General features: G+C 53.9%; 1 protein-coding gene across 1 annotated transcript in view; it reads left to right on the top strand.

Moving 5' to 3' along the window:
- The window catches only part of WNK3 (WNK lysine deficient protein kinase 3), a 43,359-nt gene extending 26,032 nt beyond the window's left edge, over nt 1–17,327 (top strand). The window contains exons 11-24 of the mRNA XM_077840600.1: nt 551–615; nt 1,223–1,370; nt 2,514–2,630; nt 5,962–6,117; nt 6,211–6,262; nt 7,379–7,474; nt 8,164–8,912; nt 9,362–9,593; nt 9,938–10,047; nt 10,387–10,841; nt 11,505–11,716; nt 12,934–13,035; nt 14,577–14,779; nt 15,049–17,327. Coding sequence (XP_077696726.1) covers nt 551–615; nt 1,223–1,370; nt 2,514–2,630; nt 5,962–6,117; nt 6,211–6,262; nt 7,379–7,474; nt 8,164–8,912; nt 9,362–9,593; nt 9,938–10,047; nt 10,387–10,841; nt 11,505–11,716; nt 12,934–13,035; nt 14,577–14,779; nt 15,049–15,378 — 3,027 coding nt within the window. The 3' untranslated portion in view covers nt 15,379–17,327. The remainder of the gene's footprint in view (nt 1–550; nt 616–1,222; nt 1,371–2,513; nt 2,631–5,961; nt 6,118–6,210; nt 6,263–7,378; nt 7,475–8,163; nt 8,913–9,361; nt 9,594–9,937; nt 10,048–10,386; nt 10,842–11,504; nt 11,717–12,933; nt 13,036–14,576; nt 14,780–15,048) is intronic.
- The last annotated feature ends 2,936 nt before the right edge of the window (nt 17,328–20,263 follow it).

The raw sequence follows: 20,263 nt of genomic DNA, 5'->3' as shown, positions 1-20,263 counted from the left end.
CACCAGGTGTCCCTCCCGTGTTCAGCTCTGGGTCACTCTTTCACCCCTGCATGCTTCCTCCGCCTGGGAATAGCTGGCGATCCCGGCTACTTTTCCTAGCTCTGTTTGGAACGCTTTACAGCTCTCTTCCAAACCTCGCAGACTTGCCTCCCTCACAACGGCTGGGTTTGAAAACCCACCAAACTCTTCCCTAACCAGCAGTTTTCTGTAACCTGGTGGCTGCTTCTTGCTCCCAGAGGGAAATTCTAGCTTTGTAAGAGCCTGGCAAGTTCGTCTCATTCTCCCGCGCCCCGTCTGTGATCCTGCTCCTCTGCTCTGAAGCCAAATTCAGTCCCCTCCCAGTGTTCTAATTTCCAGCCTGAATTGATCCCTGATCCCGGTAGTCCTTGTGCCTGTCTTATGTTCTTCTGGTCTTTGTCCAGTTATGCGTCCCATTGCACTGTTCCATGTCTCCTCAAACACTTCCTCTCGCAGTTGGTATAGCCCCATCTCCGCCGGTCCCTGGAGAAAGACTGAAGTTCACTTGTTTCACAACTCTGTTTCCTGGCAGGTTTCCCAGCCTGCCACGGTGCCTGAGGCCCAAATAGCTGCTCCAAAGCCAGACTTGCTGCAAGGGTGAGTCTCCTTCCTCGTTAATCGGAGAGCATGGGGGTTGCAAGCGGGAAAGGAATTGAGCCCGGTGCTACATCCAATCTTTCTGCCCGTGTGCTGTGCGTATCTGGGGTGTGGCGGGAGTACATGTGAGCTGCAGTTCACAGCCCCGTCAAGTGGTCGCATTGACAGTCGGCCGGCCATCCTGCCAGCTGGAGGACTGTTGGGTCGGTGTGTCCCAGAAACCTCCATAAAAGAATCCCCTTCAATTTATTTCTCCCAGCTCACCTCCCACCACAATGAGGGATATTATCGAGATAGACACACAGTCCTATCCCTTTCCCGCTGCTTGTCTAACCCGTCTGAGGAGCCTGAGCCTTCCACAGCTGTGGCCACTGAAGTGATTCGATTTCCCCATCTCTCTTGGCCTGCGGAACTCATTGCCACAAGACTCCAGGAGAGGCCACGACAGGAAACAACAAATAAACAATCAAGTCTTTGGGCAGGGAACTAAATGCGTCAACCTGTATCTTCCCCTGGGGGAAGATTGACTGATCCAGTTTGCCGCAGCGAGCCCCGTTCTGAGAGCTCATCCATTCACGCTTTTCTTCTCTCCCTGCTCTGCTCCCAGGCTAAATCCCGAGCTGGCTGCTTTGAAGGAAAGCTCCAATGCACACGAGCCTATGAGCGGCAACGGCAAACAAGACCGAAGTAAACAGAGGCGGGCGTCCTGCCCCCGGCCGGACAAAGGGACCAAATTCCAGCTCACTGTGCTGCAGGTTGGTAGTGGCGAGGGGGTAAAAGTCGGGCTCCGGGAGCATTCAACCTGTGACTCAGGACAGCTGACCTTTCACCGCAGGAAGGGATTAGAACCCAGCGGAGATCCGACATTCCTCAGTGATGTGTGCTCATGGGCTGCCTAGTTCCTCCAAGCTTCTCTGCGTGGAGAAATTGACCTGATCACAGTTTAGAAGTATCTAGGTGGGGAACAAATATTGGCCTCCTCCGTCTAAATTCAGACCAGAAATAAGGTGCCAGGGGAGTGAACCGCTGGAACATCTCACCTAGAGGTGGGGGAGTCTTGCTCACGGGCGATTCGTATAATTCAAAATGGACAGTTTTCCTAAGGCTCTGCTCCAGTTCAGCCCGGGTCTGTGTTATCCAGGGGGTCGGACCAGATGATCACAACGCTCCCTTCTGGCCTTGGGATGTGTGAATCTGTCTTTTGAAAGCAGGTTCCTAAGTCACTTCGGTGCTTTTGAATTTTTAACTCCCCAGGTTTTGTCCCGAGTTTGCTATGGCTAAGGTTTTTTTGGGGAGTGGGGGGTGATTTGGGAGCTGGGAGGTCACTTTCCTCTGCAAGGGGGCAGGTGGGCTGGCTCACCTTCCTGAGATCACCCAGTCACAGCTCACCTTATCAATTCCCTGCCGTCGTTCGGGCCTTGGCCGTTCTCGTCCTCACAACAGTGTAGTCTCCCGAGGCCTGAAACGGGTCCGTCTGATTGATGCTGCTCTCACTGGGACTGGCCAGAGCGCCTTTATGCTGATGTGATAGTGCCCACGCTCAGGAGGCTGGCAGTGGAGTTAAAGCCGTATTGTGTTGCTTTACCCCACCTTGGCAGGGTCTGAACGTCACATGAGCCCGTCCTTCAAAGCCCCATCAGGCTTGCTCTCTCAATTCCATGTCCGCCCTTGGAATCAGCCCTCTTGAACTTTCACGTGGCTGTCTTGGGGCCTGATCCACAGCCGCTGAAATCTACTAGGGGCTTGCTTTGGCTCAGGGGAGGGGATGAAGGCCTCCAGGTAGATCAGAGTCCCGAAGTCGGTCTTAAAAGCAGAATGTTCCTCCCCTTGCTCCCTGAGATTCCCCCCCTGGAATCGGGTCCCCTTGCAAAATGCTGGTGTTCTGCTTACGTCCCCAGGTGTCTGTGGCTGGGGATAATATGGTCGAGTGCCAGCTGGAGACCCACAACAACAAGATGGTCACCTTCAAGTTTGATGCTGATGGAGATGCGCCCGAGGATATTGCTGATTACATGGTGAGTTTCCCCAGCTGCCGCCCTGCTTGCTTGAACCCTCTCCTGGGGAGCAGCGACTCTGGAAAAGATTTGGAGCTCGTGGAGGAGAATCAGCTGAACACAAGCTGCCAGGGCGACGCCAGGGTCAAAAGGGATAATGCAGTCCTGGGCGGCATAAACAGAGGAATCTTGAATAGGAGCAGAGAGGTTCTTTCACCCCTGGATTTGGCCCTGGTGCAACCAATGCTGGAATACTGCATCCAGTTCTTGTGCCCACTGTGACAGGTTGGACCCCCCTTCTGGGATGCCACCTGATATATTGGGGTTTCACTGAGCCCGACCTTTCCACTAGCCTGGGCTCCCTCACCCTGTCCTGCTGTGCCAGGCCCTCAAGCCTCCTCTAGTGCACACACACAGGTTTCAGAGTAACAGCCGTGTTAGTCTGTATTCGCAAAAAGAAATGGAGTACTTGTGGCACCTTAGAGACTAACCAATTTATTTGAGCATGAGCTTTCGTGAGCTACAGCTCACTTCATAGATTCATAGATATTTAGGTCAGAAGGGACCATTATGATCATCTAGTCTGACCTCCTGCACAACGCAGGCCACAGAATTTCACCCACCACTCCTACAAAAAAACCTCACACCTATATCTGTGCTATTGAAGTCCTCAAATTGTAGTTTAAAGACCTCAAGGAGCAGAGAATCCTCCAGCAAGTGACCCGTGCCCCATGCTACAGAGGAAGGCGAAAAATCACTTCATCAGATGCATACTGTGGAAACTGTGGAAACTGCAGCAGACTTTATATATACGCAGAGAATATGAAACAATACCTCCTCCCACCCCACTGTCCTGCTGGTAATAGCTTATCTAAAGTAATCGTCAGGTTAGGCCATTTCCAGCGCAAACACAGGTTGGGACACGCCCAGCTGCAGAAAGACACAGACACTGAAATCAGCTCTACTTGGGAAGAATCAGTTAGGAAATTGCCCTGCACTTAAGTGCACCTCCCCTCTGGAGTGTACCCCCAAGATAATATTGTCTTGCACTGTATAGAAAGAGCTGGACAGCACTAGCTCATAAAAATTCGCCCTCTCCCTCAATGTGGAGAGAGATATGCACAGCTTCTCCCCCCCCACCCCCATATGAATTGCACAAACTGGGTTTTGAAATAAACAAGAAATAAATTTATTAACTACTGGTATAGCAAACAGAACAAAGCAGATTACTGAGTAAATAAAACAAAACATGCAAGCTATGTTACTCCAAAGAAACAGGTTACAAAATGCAATTCCCTACCCTAAATGTTGATTTAGGCAGGATGCAGCGTTTCTGTAGCTCAGAGTTCCAGTTATTTCCCTTTACAGACTAGACTCCTGTCTTAGTCTGGACTCAGCCCCTGCCTTTCCTTCAGCTTAGTTCCTTTTTCTCTTCAGGTACTTTCCACAATCATTCCTCTGGGCAGGAAGGCAGTGAGGGGAGAGTGCCGATGGCTTTACCTCCCAGCCTTCGATAGAATTTTGCACAAGGCGGGTACCTTTTGTTTCCGAGGTGTGACCTCCCCCTCCTTTTAGTGGAAAATCACTAGAAGTTTAAGATGGTGTTTAGTACCAGGTGACAGGACCACATGACCTAGGAGTGTCACAGCAACAGAGATTAGTATCTTCAAAGTCTTATTGTTTCTTCCTAAAGGCCCATCTAAGCCGGTTGTCTGGTGGATGTCTCCCAAGTACACACACCCTAACCTTAGATACAGAAATGATACAGGCATACAAATTGGATAATCACCTTCAAATCAGATAATCAGACAGACCTTTCCAATGATACCTTACATGAGTCATCCTGCATAAAATACATCTTAGTTATGCCTGATTCATATTACAAGCATATTTCTATAAAGAATGTGGAGTGTCACACCCACACTTCAAGGAGAATGTGGATAATCGGGGAGGGGGCGGGGGTGAGAGATGAGCCATGAGAAGGATCCAGGGGTTAGAAAACCTGCCTTAGAGTGAGAGACTCAAGCTGCTCCATTTGTTTAGCTTTAGAGAAGGTGAAGGGGTGACTTGATCCCGGTCTATATGGCTCCACCTGGGGAACAAATATTTAATAGCAGAGAAAGCTCTGAGACAGTCCAATGGCAGGAGGCTGCAGCTAGACACATTCAGACTGGAAATAACAGTGCGAGAAATTAACCATTGAAACAACTGACCACCGGCTGTGGCGGATTCGCCATCCCTGACAATCTTCCAGTCAAGATGGGATGTTTGCCTTAAAGATCTGGTCTGGTTCAAGCAGGAATGATCTCGGGGCAGTTCTTGGGCCTGTGCTGTGCAGGAGGTCAGACTGGATAGTCGCAATGGTCCCTTCCGGCCAGGGAAACAACGAATTTTCCTTCCACGCAGACAGCCGTACCCTTTGGACTTCCTTTTTGAACGTCTTCCCACCATCCTGGGCAGCTCAGATGCTGCGCTGCGGTGGGAGATTGGTCTAGTGCGTTGTGTCGCCGTGCCCGTGAGCTTTGAGGTTCTCACCTGGGCTCTGTGTCATACCTGGGCTGATCTTCCAAGGTGGACAGTATGTGATCTAGGGAGAGGGTGATGAGGGCCACACCCTAGGGCTAGTTCCCAGAGCCACCTTAGCCTTGGATAAGCCATATAGGGCTTGGTTTTGCTACATCTTGCTGATTGTTTTGGTCCGTTCCAAAAAAAGCGGGTCAGGCTGAATCTGAAGATTACGAAAAATGTCAGCGAATCGACAACATCAGTTGGGGGCGTTAAAGGGCTAGATTCACAAAATTGGGGTGTGTGTGGGGGTAGTCGTTGGACTCTGGATTCTAGACAGGTCTCCCTTGGTGCTTTGCCTCACTGTTGGGCTCTGTGCATTCTGGGACTTTTCTTGCTGTGCATTATGAGTCCCTGGAGTTCTGAGAGTTGGGAGTCAAACCTACAAATTCGCACGATTCCTCACCTGCCACTTCAGGGCTGTTCTCTTTTTTGGTGAGCCAGCACTTTTTCAAACCGCTGTCAGCCAGCATTGCTCCCAATATGAGCTGTTCCTCTCTTTCCTAATATGCTTGGACCAGCAGTGAAATTGGTCAGTTCCCACCTCTCTGAGCAATTGGCTCAGGCTCTCTGCAGAAACAGGCAAGCATTGTTGTGTCAGGCAGACTCGGGGCACGTTACTGAAGATTCCTTTGCAGCAGTGCGAGCTAGGGAGACTGCCTTTTGTAATAAGCGAAAGCTGAAAATCTGCTGAACAATTCAGGTACTTGTCCAATCCCCTGGCTGTCGAGTCCCACACTTTGGGAAATGCTGATTGAACTGTTGGTTGTTGGTCCCCCCCGATCAGGTAGAAGATAACTTTGTGCTGGAGAGTGAGAAGGAGAGGTTTGTGGAGGAGCTGAGAGCCATTGTGTGCCAAGCTCAGGAGATCCTCCGAAGCCTGCCGGTGGAAGAGCGAGCGTCTGGCAACGATTCCGTTCCCTCCGAGTCCAACAGCAGCCAAGTAAGAACAGTGCTTTATCGTGGGCATGTCTTTTTGGCTACGTGGGCACCTCAAAAGCTTCATTGTTTATTGACCTGTCGGTTTTTAATTCAGACAGGATCATCCGAGCAAGTTCAGATAAATCCTGCCTCCACTCAGACTGGAAGTAAGTACCTTTCAAGAACCTTGAAACACAGGGGTGTTGGCATGTCTTTGAGCCCCGGAGAGCTGGAAATAAGGGAGACCTCACTGGGTTCTTGTTGAAATGAATCTTATTGACCCTCTGCTTTCCCCACCCTTCTCCCAAAATGTTTTGAGAGGGGGCCATGCTGTCACCGATTCCCAGACCTTGCTAGCGATTGCAAGATCAATCTGTGGTGTTCTGGTGTGAGGTTCATAATAGCGAGGCCAGTTTTCATGTTTCTCTGTTTCTCTCTGGGGCACATAATGACCTTGGGGATTCTGGGGTTAACTCAAGGAGCTCAATTTATTTCGCTTACCAAGGAGAAGGTGAAGGGGTGACTTGATCCCAGTCTGTAAATATCTACGTCGGGAACAGATAGTTAATAACGGGCTCTTCAGTCGAGCAGAGAAAGGTCTAACACCATCCAATGGGTAGAGGTTGAAGCCAGACGCAATCAGACAGGAAATGAGGCATGAAGTTTTAACAGTGAGAGTCGCTAACCACTGCAACCATTTCCTGGAGGGTCATGGCGGATTCTCCATCACTGACTCTGTTTAAATCAAGATGGGATGTTTTCCTGAAACATTTGCCCTAGGAATTTTTCTGGGGCCGTTCTCCGGCCTGTGCTCTACAGGGGGCCAGGTGGAATGATCACACCGCTCCCCTCCGGCCTCGGAACGTATGAATCTGTGACTCCATTAATGTAGAGAGATCCTTGTTTTTCACGCTACAGGGATGTTGTCATGTATTTCATTGTTTTAATTCACTTCCTTTTAAGTCTGTCCTTCAGCATGGTACAAAACAGCACCGTTGTCCTACACAGCAACCGCATGTGTTATTTAAACCAGTCCGTCAGGGCGAATTCAGCAAGTGATGCTCATGCCAAGCAAAGCAGTTAGCTTAGCCTCAGTGTCCCATTCGCCGTGCATGATCCCCGCATCTGATATTTCGAAGGCAGGCAAACCAGACCCACAGAGTGCGGAGGTCGGGGGCGTGCGTTGGCTGGCCGATTAACTAGGACAGAAATGCACTAGACTTCCACTAGTGACTTACCTGCTGGTAGGTTCGAGTGACGCTTCCCCTTTCATCTTTCCCTAGATGAGTGCGCTCCTCAGTCCTCTCCAGTCGGCCGCTGGCGATTCTGCATCAATCAGACAATAAGGAACAGAGAGGGCCAGATGCCGGGTGTTACCGGTGAGCAGAGACTTCCACTGTGGGTGACGGGAGGTCAGAGAGCAGAAGGAAAAGAACAATTTACAGTGAAGGCCTGAGTCAAAACCAGCCAGAGGCTTTCTCTTAGCTTTGGCATAAGCCTTTGTAGCCCATGCAGTAGGGCTCATGTGAAGGGCCCAGGTTTGGATCCTGGTCTCAGCTGGGGTAAGACAAGGCACTGGACAGGGTGGGCTAATGCTCTGAGAAAGTCCAGAGAATCCTCCGTCTGGATGCCTGGCTGGTGGGTCTTTCTCCCCTGCTCATGGTCAAACTGATCGCCAGATTTAGGGTCGGAAAGGAATGGGTCTCAGTTGCTCTGAGAAGGGGGAATTGCCCTGAGTGTGACCTGACTCGGTGATCTTGCCTGAGTCTACAGAGAGCCTGAGCCAATCGCTCAGAGAGGTGTGAACTGCTGTTAGTGTGACTGATAGTCATACAGCCTGAGTCTGCTGAGAATCGGGTCTCTGTGAAGATCCTTCAGCGGCAGGGGGTCCACAGATATTTCCAGCAGCTCCCTTCACCTTCCAGCCGCTCCTCCTTAGGCCCTTAGTTTGGGGAGAGCCCCACAGCTGTCTTTACTGATGATGACAGACACACGTACCTGCTAGGGGCTGAGGTCCCTGTTCAGTGTCTTGGTCGGGGTGTAACATTTCCCCCTGCGGTTGTTACAGGTCCGGACAAGGAGAATGCTAAGGAGACATACCCGCAGGGTGGGCTGCTGGCTGCCGAGAGCCAGGGTCCCAATGCCAGCCCAAAGGACAGCACGGCACCAGAGTGCCCCGGCTCGAAACCTGAGCGGCTGGCGGAAGGAGACGCGGAGACACTAGTGCCTCTGTCTGCCAACGACAACTGGGCTGGGCCGGAGACTGGAGAGCCCCCTGCCCCACAGCCTGGCGACCGCCCGGTCGGCTTGGCAGTGGCCCATGCTGGTGAGCCGCCCCTCCTGGCCGAGGTCCCGGCGTCTGAGTGCCAGTCCCAGCAGCCTCCGCAAGAAGGAGACGCCTCTCTGAGCTCCAGCGCCGGGCAGGTGCAGACGCCTGGCTCAGAACCGGCCCCTCTGCCCCTCTCGGTGCCAGAATCTGACGGCGAGGGGCCACCCAAGATGGATTTTGTCGACAACCGAATCAAAACCCTGGATGAGAAGCTAAGGACGCTGCTCTACCCAGAGCACAGCTGCTCCGATAGCCAGAAGGACACGCAGAGCACGGAGTCCCCACTCTCCTCGGCCGAGGATACGCTGTCCTGTGCTGGGCCGGAAGCGCCAGCCGCCGTCCCCTCCCCGGCAGAGTCCCAGGGGACTGACGCCTTCGAGGGGTCTCCGCTGCCCCCCACCGAGGCTGCCAGCCAGCCTGCTGGCTCGCCAGCGCTGAGACAGGACCCCGATATCATTACGGTCGCGCCCAGCGAACTCTATCTGCAAGTGAGTATGGAGGGCGTGGGGGGACGGCGGGTATGGCTCTAGTTACGGTACCCGGGACACAATGCTGGCGTTGGGGGGTTGGGGCCAAGATGTTCTGACCCCCCCGGCTGAGATCGGGGGCCCCCTTGTGCTGGGTGCTGCACAGACCCCTCCCCTGGCTGAGATCAGGCCCCCAATGCACCGGCCTGTTGGAAAGTCCTTTAGATACATGTGGTGGAGCTGCCAGGGGGTCTGAAAGTTGGGTTGGGACAGGATGGTGGTTCCCAAGCCCCCTTCACCCTCCTCCTGGTGGCTGTTTTCTGGGAGATCTCCAGGGCACCCAGCAGTTAATTCAGGGAAGTCTGATGTGGGGGGCGCCAGGGGTCCCCTTTGCCTTGCGAATCTGCGGCTGCCCCGTCCCACTCAGGCGCTGCAGCTCTTTCTCTTTCCCTCCCCTGTGTCTCCTTCAGGAGCTGTCCCCGGAGCCTTCCTCCCCGCCGAACCCCGAGGCCTGCCCCGCTGCAGTAGCCAGCATTGGAGCCGTTCATCTGCAGACAGGAGGTGGATATTTTGGCCTAAGCTTTACTTGCCCTAGTCTCAAAAACCCTATTAGCAAGAAATCCTGGACTCGCAAATTAAAAAGCTGGGCGTTCAGGCTCCGGCAATCCACCAGCTTTTTCAAGAGATCCAAAGTCCGCCAAGGTAGTGTGCTTAGAGACAGGGATCTACCATAGGTAAAGCATCCCTTATGATTTCTTTCCCCGCCCACGCCGCCTCCCCTCCGCGCCCGTCATTTCACCCCGCACAGCCATCGCCGCTTTCCTTTTCTCGGGCTCCCCCCGCTTTCCCGCATTGTTTTCCATTCCACCTAGAAGCGTAAGTCTCGGGGAGGGTGGGGGGCTGGGAAAAACCGGCTAGCACCGGGGGCGGAGCGTTGGACGTGGCATCACTCTTGGGAGGTGCGGCCCCTGTGGTGCGGTTCCAACCCGCGATGCCCTCCCTTGTTTCTGCTCTTCTTTTCTTCCTGCTGTGGCGCCCCTTGGCAGCGGAGGCAGAGGAGACGAGGACGGAGGGGCCTGCCGAGCAGGCTGGGGCGAACGAAGCCAGTGGGAGGTGGAGATCGGCTTCGGTGTCCTATCAGCGAGGTCGCTTCCAGGTGGGTCTTGCCAGCCACGGCCTGGCTCCCTCCCCATGCCCTTGGCTCTAGACCCTGCTCCCCTCCCAGAGCCGAGGAGAGAACCCAGGAGTCCTGGCTCCCAGTCCCCCTGCTCTTACTAGCCACACCCTGCTCCCTTCTCAGAGGCAGGGAGAGAACCCAGGAGTCCAGGCTCCCAGCCTCCCCGCGCTAATTCACCAGACCCCACTCCCCTCCCAGAGCCGGGGAGAGAACCCTGGAGTCCTGGCTCCCAGCCCCTCCCATCACCCCTAGGCATGACCTCTTCAGGGCGGGGCCCTGCCCTTCCCAGCTAACCCTGTCCATCCCTGATTGTCCCAGGTCACCTCCGTGCCGCAGCAGCCAGCTGCCTGCACTGCAGACGCCGGACCTGATGCTGCCGGGCCGGAGGAGCCTCAGACGGACGATCCAGGCACCCCCCCGCTGGGAGAGTCGCTCCTGTGGGCTGGCCCGGCCTGCGAGACCGATGCCTCTTCCCTCACCCCAGAGCAGGAGCCGGAGGAGCTGTCGGCCACAGGGAGCAGCACAGAGCCGTGGGCCGAGGGGCCTGTCCTGAGGCAGCCCAGCTCCGATAGTGAGCTGGGCCCCGAGGAATCGGGGGAGACCCTGGGGTCTGGCAGGGACCAGTGCCCCCCGCTGGCCGAGGACCGTGCCGGCCACGGGGCCATGCGCCGTAGTTCCCTCTTCCACTCGGCCTCCTCGCCCATGAGCAGCGATGACGAGTCTGAGCTCGAGGACGAGGACCTGAAGGTGGAGCTGCAGCGGCTGCGGGAGAAGTAAGGGGGCCTGGGAAGCCCGACTGTGACCTCCAACTCTCTTCCCCCCAATCCTGCACAAGGACCAGGGATCTCCTCCCCCAGGGCTTCTCCTCCTACACGTCCAGCCCCTGGCTGGGGTGGGGTTCGCCAGGCCCCCCAAGCAGTGAGGCTTGGGCTGGAGAGGTACAGGGCAGCTGCTGGCTCAGGTGCTCTGCAGATTCAGACAGGGTCACTTCACATCTCTCCGAGCAATCAGCGCAGGCTCTGTGCAGACTCAGGCTTGCCTCAGTCCAGTCCTGCTTTGTCCTTTCAGAGCCAGCCTGGAGCGAATTGTTAGGACCATTTGTTGTTTTTCCTGTTATGCCTAGAGGTCAGGGTCGGAGCCCCGTTGGGCCGGGCGTGCGCAACACCCAGAGAGTGGGTCAGGAGCTCACAGTTTAAATATGCTAGACAGACAAGGGGAAACAGAGGCATAGGTCGGGGAAGTGGCAGCGCCAAGAAAAGAACCCAGGAGTCCTGGCTCCCAGCCCCACCCTGCTCTAACCACTAGACCCCACTCCCCTCCCAGAGCTGGGGAGGGAACCCAGGCCCCCCTCACGGAGCAGCTGAGTAGCTCACTTGTCCAAAGCCAGTTCCTGCTGGTTTGGGGACGCCGTGCTGACGGCTTTTCCTGCCCCGCAGACACATCCAGGAGGTGGTGACGCTCCAGGCCCAGCAGAGCCGGGAGCTGCAGGAGCTGTACAAACGCCTGCACGCCCTCAAAGACAGCAAGCCTGAGCTGTCGGAGCTGTCCCTGCAGCCCGCCTCCCCCCGCCGGCCTCGCTCCTTCAGAAGCAAATTGCGCAGCCGGCCTCAGGTCCTGACGCACGCCGAGAACTGTATCGTCGCCACAGGTAAGCCAGGAAATGAGCCCTGGCCAACGTGGGGCTGCCCTGGTCCCTTCTGGCCTTCCGGGATGGGGATCAAAGGGAACTGGCATTGCACAGGGGAGCTTGAGGTGGAGAGGCCAGAGACGAGCCATGGGGATGATCCGAGGGTTGGAAACCGGGCTTTAGCAAGGAGCTCGGTCGCTCTGGCTCGATCCCCGCCTAGATGTACCTGCACGGGGAACAAATATTTGCTAACAGGCTCTTCGGTGTGGCAGGCGAACGTCTCCCGCCATGCCAGGGCTGGAAGTTGAAGCTAACCAAACCTATGAACAATGGCCCCTGGCTCCGAGCGAGGTGCTTAGATTTCAGAGCAGAAGGACCATTGCGATCATCAGTCCAGGGGCTCTCAACCATTCCAGACTGCCGGACCCCGCTCAGGAGGTTGATTTGTCTTGCGTCCCCCCAAGTTTCACCTCGCTTAAAATCGACTTGCTTACAAAATCAGACCTAGAACTAGACAAGCGTCCCAGGCACAGCGGTATTGACAAATGGCTGATGTTCACATCTGTACCAGATCGCTGTAAAATAAACCCCTTGGGCTAGAACTATTGCACTGGCAGAGCAGTGTGAACCAGGCGTTGTCTGTGTGACACGTTAGTGGGCACTGATTTCGCTGGTGCTTTTTATGGAGCCTGTTGTAAAACTAGGCAAATCTCTAGATGAGTTGATTGACCCCCTGGAAGCCCTCTGAGTACCCCCAGGGGTATGTGTAGCCCTGGTTGAGAACCACTGATCTAGTCTGACACAGGCCAGAGCGTGTCCCCAAAGTAATTCCTGGGGCTGACCTCTTAGGAAAACGGCCCACCTTGACTGAAAAGCGCCCAGCGATGGGGAATCTGCCATGCCCCATGGGGAATTGTTCCAGTGGTTAACGACGCTCATCCTTAACGATGTACACTTTATGTAATCTGCCAGCCTTTACAGAGGAAGCTGGTATATATATATCCCCATTTTACAGCTGGATAAACTGAGGGACAGAAAGGTCGTGACTTGCCCAGGGTCACCACAGCAGGGCCAGCTGCCCTGAGGGGGCTACTGACTTTGGATGGAGTGGGGGTGGGGTGCGATTGACCCCCCCAGATTAGGTTGTAGCCCGGGGTTGGTGGCTCGTGGGAGCTGACGGGTTGGAAAGCGAGTGGGTTACGTCGTGATTTTTAACTCCCTCCCTCCCATACGCACAGAGTGCTGCTGCACGACCACCGCTGCCTCCATGATTGACTATCAGCTGAGCATCCAGGCCCGCCTGCTGCATCAGAGCTGTGCCCCGGGGGAGCCCAGCCCAGGTACCTCTGCGCCCCGTGGGAGGGGAGGCACTTAGCCAGTTCCCCTGCAGACAGCCCAGGGTGGAGGCAGCCTGGGCTAAGGATTAAAGCACCAGATTAGGACTTGGGAGACCTGGGTTCTGTTCCCGGATGCTCAGATGAGTCGCTTGGCCCCGGCCTGTGCCTCGGTTTCCCCATCTGTGAAACCAGGGTGAAGATACTAGCACCCCTGTGTAGAGCACGTTGAGACCTACAGATGGAAAGCGCTTTGTGTGAGCTAGGAGCCCTTACGAAGAGACCCCGCTAGGCTGCTCTGGGATAGCCTGACCCAGGGGGAAATTTCCTCTAGCTGGTGGTTTGGTTTGTCTGTGTCTGTCTGATTTACTCCTCTGGCCCCTCTTGGGTCTGCGTAATCTAATTCTCTGGCCACAGCTGGTTCTGTCTTTCTAACCTACTTCTCAGAGCCCCATTGGTTCGGGCTTGGGGGTGCTTCCGGCCCCATTGCCCCAGTGTCTGGGCCCTCCACCCTGTACTTATCTGCTCTGCTGCCTCCCGCCGCAGGGCCCCCCGCCAGTCTCGGTGCACAGACCCATAGTCTTCTAGCACGCAAGCCCAGGCGGGAACGTTGGATGGTGCGCTCCGGCCCCTGCCCAGCCCAGTGAGTTCCACCTGGCAGTGAGCCCAGAGGCAATAATGTAAAATGGGGCTGAATCGCTGTTTGAGCAAGAGAGACCCTGGTGCCTCCGACGCCCCAGGACCCTGCCATGACAGGGGATTGATCACCTGAGCCAGGCACTGTACAGTGTGTATTAGGTGTATTACGGAACCTCCTAGGAGCCCCAGCCATGGCCCACCACCCCAACGCGCCGGGCACTGTACAAACCCATAAGAGAAAGACAGTTCCTGCCCCCGCAGAGCTTCCCATCTAAGCACTAGGGACCTCGCTACTGCCCTTGATTTCACGTGCAAGGTGCCCAGATATTACGGTGATGGGTGTCAGGATCAAATTCTTGGATGGCTGGATGGGTGTGCGGGGGGCGGAGGGGATGGATGGCGAGATGGATGGGTGTGTGTGGGATGGATGCATTTGGGGAATGCATGGGTGTGGGGGGGATGGAAGGGGTGCACGGGGATGGATGGATGAATGAAAGGACATATGTAGGGAGGGATGGGGAAGAAGAAGGAGAGAGGGGCGGGTGGATACAGGGGTGTGTGGGGATGGATGGACGGAGGGACGTGGCTGGGGATGCACGGATGGTTGGCTGGAGGAATGCAGTTGGGGATGGATGGACCAGAGGAGTTTGGATGGGGATGGACGGACGGGTGGATACCAAATCTTTCCCTTCCCTCCCCCTCTCTGCCTCACTTGCCCACCCTGTAAGACGGGCTGGCCCCGTCTCCAAGGAGCCGTGAGGGCCAAGAACTTGGCTGGCGTTTACTTGGCTAATTCCTCCCCCTGGGAACGGGGAACGTCGGCTAGCTGTGGGTGTCGCTGCCCATGTGAGGAGGGCCATGGTCACCCTCGCCCTGCCTAACCCCTTCTCTGCCCCTCTCCCCGACAGAGCAGCTATGTGCTGTCAGTGGGACTGCCTCCTGCCAGCAGTCCCCAGCCAGCAAGAAGGGGATGTTCACCGACGACTTGCACAAGCTGGTGGATGACTGGACTAAGGAGGCGGTCGGGAACGCCCTCATGAAACCCAGCCTGAACCAGATCAAACAGAACCAGCACCGGCTGGAGGGGGACAGCTGGAGCAAAGCCTGCGAGGTGAGAGGGGACGGTTGGGGGCCAGGACACCTGGGTCCTGTCCCCGGTGCAGGGAGCGGAGTGAGGTCTAGTGCTTAGAGGGGGGAGGCTGGGAGCCAGGACTCCTTGGTTCTGTCCCCGGCGCAGGGAGGCGAGGGGGATCTAGTTCTTAGAGCAGGGGAGGCTGGGATCCAGGACTCCTGGGTTCTCTCCCTGGCGCTGCGAGGGGAATGGGCTCAGAATTTTCTGATCCATCTGACTGCTCTCTCTCTCTCCCCTTCCTCTTTTAGAACACGTCCTCGTCAGTGGGCTACACCTCCACCTGGATTTCCTCCCTCTCTCAGATCCGCGGGACTGTGCCGGCCTCCTTGCCCCCCGGACTGGCCCTCCCGGCTTTCCCCAGCGTCCTGCCGCCCTACGGCATGCCCCACGTCTGCCAGTACAACGCCATGGCAGGGGCGGCTTACCCAATGCAGTGGGTGGGTGTTTCGGGGATGGCTCAGCAGTCGGTGGTCGTCCCCTCCCCGCCCATCGGACCCTTCCAGCCTGGGGGCAGCATGCTGGGATTCCCGGCCTCCCCGGTCCCTAACCCAGCTACCATCCCGCCTGGTCCCAAATGAAGCCAGAGCAGGGAGCTGGAGGCAAACAGGGTGTTGTCGTACTCCCCCATCGTGGCCTGCAAACCGTGTGGATTCTGGTGTGGCTGACGCCCAGTCTGCCAGTGGAGGCGATTTGGCTCAGCTAACAGTGACTTGTGGCACGGTTCCTATCCTCCCGGAATACTTGATTTGATTTGATTTTTTTAACCAGCTTTGGTAAACTTGGCTCCTGCGTCTCATGCTCCTGAGACGTGATCGCTTCAGAAAGAAACCTCCATTTCACCCCTCTCTGGCGGAGAAGCTGTCCGCCTGCATCTTTTAAATGGCAGACGTGATGGTGGGGAGGAGTTTCTGATTTGGTTTTTAAGTTAGGTGATGGAAAATGTGCTCCTAGAACTCATGTCGGTTTGAGCTGCGGCTGGGAAGTTTAGAAAGAAAAAATGTTTTGATCAGTGCAGCTAGCTTCTGCCGAGTTCTAAAGACCCTCCTTCCAACCCTGAGCCAGGAGGATTGGGGACTGAAAAAAGGGTTTCCTTGATCTCACCAATCCTGTTGCTGTGTCAGGAATATCCTTGAGCCACTCAGGGCAGCTCCGTGCAAAGCCAGCAGCTATTTCCTCGTTCCTCATACGCACACTTCTTTGATTTGAGCAGCTGAGAGATGCTTGGGTAGTTGGGTGTTTCCTGTTGAAATGAGTTCTGGTTTTGTTATTTTTGCAGCAGACACGAGTCTCAGAGTGGGGGGGAGTTGCTGGGAGGAGGCTATTTTAAATCTCTTCCAATCTCAGTCACCCCATCTGGGACACAGATTTGGAGGTGCAAAATTAGACAGGGCAACAGGGCTGTGTGCACCTCTGTGCTGTAGAGAATCTGGGAGCAAACGCAGTGAATTGGGGTCTTACTTTAGCCCTGCTAAACCCTGTGCTTTTGCAGCTGCCCTCGTTTTGAAAAGCCTGCCTTTCAGAAGCACTGGCTTCCAATGTTTTTCTATCTTAGGCGCATTTGAAAATACTGCCTCAAGTCCATTTTCGAAAGGGACTGTTCCTGATTTTCAAAGGAAGAAGCAGTTTAGCGGCTTAACTCATTGATTTCAATCAAATTTATCCACCTAACCTGCTTAGTGCTTTGTGACTATGCTGGTAGGCACCTGTTTGCATCTTTACTCTCCTAAATACCTTTGAAAATCAGCTCCTACGTCTCTTTTGAAAATGGCACTTCTGAAAATTTCATCCTGCGTCATCCTGGCTTTGATCTCATAGCTCATATTTGACCCCTTTTGGGCTCTGAAATCTTAAGCACAGCAACCTGAACATGGGGGTCGACTTCGCGTTATGATCTGGAGCGCATCCGAAACGGCTCACTTTCAGTGGGTTTGTTTCTTTTTAATATTCTTTCCCTTTGCAACCTGCCTCCGAGGCCTGGGTTGTAGACTAGCACATGTCCCCTGATTGCAGCCCTGCAGTGGCTATGCTCGGAGAGAGTGCTTTCAGAGAAAGAGACTAATTGAGGCTAATGGAGATTTTTTTAGCTGAAGTTTGGTTTATGTGAAGTGCAGCAAATCCTCTTTCTCCGTCTCACCTGATGGACCCACTGACTCCAACACCGGTACCCAACTTGGCTTCAATTCCTTATTGTCTTTGCAAGGATTTTAGCACATGGGGTTGGGTTAGATTTGTGGTAGGAACAGGGACTTAATATCACTTGCCAAAACTCATCCCATCTCCCCTTGATGTTTCTGTCACGTGGCCTTTTCTGCATCCTGAGTTTCAAACAGACATTTCTTTGCCAGGTGGCTTTCAAGTCCGTTGGATCTTGCAAGGCTGGGCCCTTTGTCAGATAGGAACTTTTCAGATGTGCCAAATGCTTCTGCTCCACCCTGAAAGCTCCGCTTAGAACAGCATTAGGAATGGACCCAGGTAGAGGTGCAAACCCGGCCCCATTCCATGCCCCCCCCAACCCCCCTGCTTTGTCTGCCTGCAGCCACTTGCATTGCCTTATAACTGCTGTCTCCTAAGGTTTTTGTCAGATTTTTACTGGGAAGGGCTGCATGTCCGAGGGTGACTTGACACCAGTGGGTTTAACTTTTTTACAGCGAACACGTGCAGAAAACAAACCCACACGCAGATAGCGAGCGGCGTTTGTGAAGACCTGAGAACAGCGTTTCTCATCTCCCTGGGATTTTTTGGATTTTTTTAAGACTTTTCAATTGTTTTTTGGCTGGTTGTGTTCACTCCGTTAAAAACAAGTCTCAAACGGTGTAGGCACTTTGGCTATGAAGTCTGGTTTTGTTTTCCACTTGGAGGAGAGGGTGTTTGGAAATGGGAGGTGCTTGGCCTTAGCTTTCTTCCTTTCCCCAAAGCACAGATCTGCGAAACAGCCTTTGGTTTTCCGGTGGGAGGGGAAATCAAGGGCTTGTCTGCTCTTGCAAGGCTGCAGCAGGAGGGATTTTCCGTAGACCCAGGCCTAAGACTCCGAACTAGCTCTGGGACCTGATTGTAACTGACACTAAAACCGGCCAGAAATCCGAGTGCTATGCAGGTAGAGTGAAAGCACACCTTCGTGTGCACCTGTTGGTCTGGCTGTTCCCTTGAAGGACGAGGAGAAAGCTGTAGTGGTACAGCCGTGTCTACAGGAGGGACGGGGCTGGTACCCTGTCTGTAACTCACCCAGGGAGAGTGGTATAAAAGCAGGTCTGGAGGATGCTTTTGGCTTTCACCCTGCTAATTGTGGAGCGCTCTGGCCCTGATCCAGCAAAGCACAAGTTGAAGTGTATGAGTAATCAGGGACAGGAACAGATAATTGGGAAGAGTCCATGCACAGACAGACCCTTAGTGACACTGGGAATCTAGCCTTGATTCAGGAAGGGTTTTAAACAGCAGAAGGGGAGGGTGTCCCAGATCAGGGCCCAACAGCAGAAATGGCTGCAGTTAGACCGGGAAAACACCTACTGTCTGTATGGACCAGACACTTGTGTCTGTTTCCTAGGGCAAACTACAAGTCCTTCGAAGACTGCAGTCCCTCCAGATGTATCCTCTCTATCATGAAGTGTCTGAGCAGCACGCTAGAAATAGATGCTGTAAATCTGATAACAAACCAAACCGCACCCGCAGCCCCCAAAGAGTCAGTAGCGGCGTTCCGTCTGTATGGAACGGTTCATCTTTTCGTTGGCTGTAATGTAACAAGGAGCTTTCTGGGTCCCACGTGGCATTTTTATTTTCTATCCAGCATGAAGAATTTGAAGGTGATAAACAAATGTGAATTATTATTATTATTATTATTATTATTTTTTTAAAGAGACGTTTTATTTTCCTGCTGTGACTCTTTCAGGTGGAAGTCTGCCAGGGTCAGCGTCCACTGTAACGAATGGATCAGTTTAATAACGGGCTGGTTTGGGGTACAGTCTGCTGAACCTGGTGCTTTTTATGTTTGCTCTTGGTTTTATCTACCTCATTTTTTTTAGTGCTGTTTGAATCCAGCCTCCAATTTCCCAATGTTGCTTTATTTCCACCCCTCGTCTTATGGGACTTCAAAGTGACATTTGATCTTCCGTTTTCTCAGTTAATTATTTGTGTAGCGATTGCATTTGCTCTCTTGAGGCAAATCCCCCCCCTTGAATTCAGCTGGATGAATGAAAATATGATTTAGACACTGCACCGTTGACCTGGGATCTTTGGTAGCGCATGTGAAAGCTGGAGCACCGATCTGCCTTTCAGTAGCAACAATTTGAAAAGCTTGTTTTATCCACAGAAGCATTGCTCATGAATTATTTGTGTCCCTAATTAAGCCATCAAAATAAGCCAAGCCACTGGCATTGTTCCGCGGGGCGATTCTTAACGGCCCTTTAAGGTGTTTTATTTAATAGTCGTTAAAATGATGCATTCTGGGCTGTTTCATTTCCGAAACCCAGCAGTCTGTCTGTCCTTCATTTTCCACGTTCTTACTCTGTAAAGGTGAAATGTTTGGTGAAAACTATGTTAACCTAAAATACATTTGGATTTTTGTTTTTTAATATTTTGTTTCTTTTTGGTGGTTACAAATCTCCAGTTTATCCTAGGGGCAAGTGGAAGTGTGTGGGTTTGGGAAGGGGGGGAGCGGAGACACAGGCAAAAATTCTCCACTTCCTTCGCCAACCACCTCCCCCGGCCAACATGAATAGACCTGTGGGGGATAAAAAAGAGGGGGGGATAGTGTGAGTTCTGAGCACAGGGGAAAACAATCAATCCCCTGAGCTGTGACTGGCAGGACTCACTTGTAATGCGGACGTAGCGGGCTGTGAAGCACAGAAGCGCAGCCCCAGGCCTGCAGCTTCTCGGCCAGGCCCCGCGTTGAGCTGGTGCGGAGCGGCCTCGCCCTGTCGACGCAAACAATGCTGCTGTGAGCCCAGCCCGAGGCCCCGCTGCCTAAATCGAGAACCCCCGTGCCTGCTTTCCCAGAGAGGATTCTGGGTAATGTCAATGAGGCCCCTCCCCCTGTTCTCTTAGAGGATTGTGGGTAATGTCAATGAGGCCCCTCCCCCTGTTCTCTGAGAGGATTGTGGGTAATGTCAATGAGGCACCTACCCCTTCCCAGAGAGGATTCTGGGTAATATAATCCTCACCCTTTTCCCCTCAGCTCTCTGGGGTAAGGAGGCTACTGTGAACTGTAGGCTGCTGGGGGTGGGGAAGATATTGGACTACAACTCCCAGCATGGCCTGGGGCTAGGAAGCAGGGTGGGCAAAGGTGGCTGCGGGCAGCAATGGCCGCTGGGAGTTGTAGTCCTTGCTGGTCACTCCCAGGTGGCGAACTAGACCTTCTATGAGGCTTTGCGACGGACAAGATGGCGTTCTGCGAGCCGCACTACAAACTCCCATGATTCCTTGGGAGAGACTCGGCACCAGGCAAGATGGCGACCCTAGGGCTCACTGCAG

The sequence above is a fragment of the Eretmochelys imbricata genome, chromosome 23 (genome assembly GCF_965152235.1).
Source record: "Eretmochelys imbricata isolate rEreImb1 chromosome 23, rEreImb1.hap1, whole genome shotgun sequence".
NCBI lineage: Eukaryota > Metazoa > Chordata > Testudines > Cheloniidae > Eretmochelys > Eretmochelys imbricata.
The sequence above is the reverse complement of the archived record's forward strand: the minus strand, read 5'-3'. Positions and strand labels throughout refer to the sequence as shown.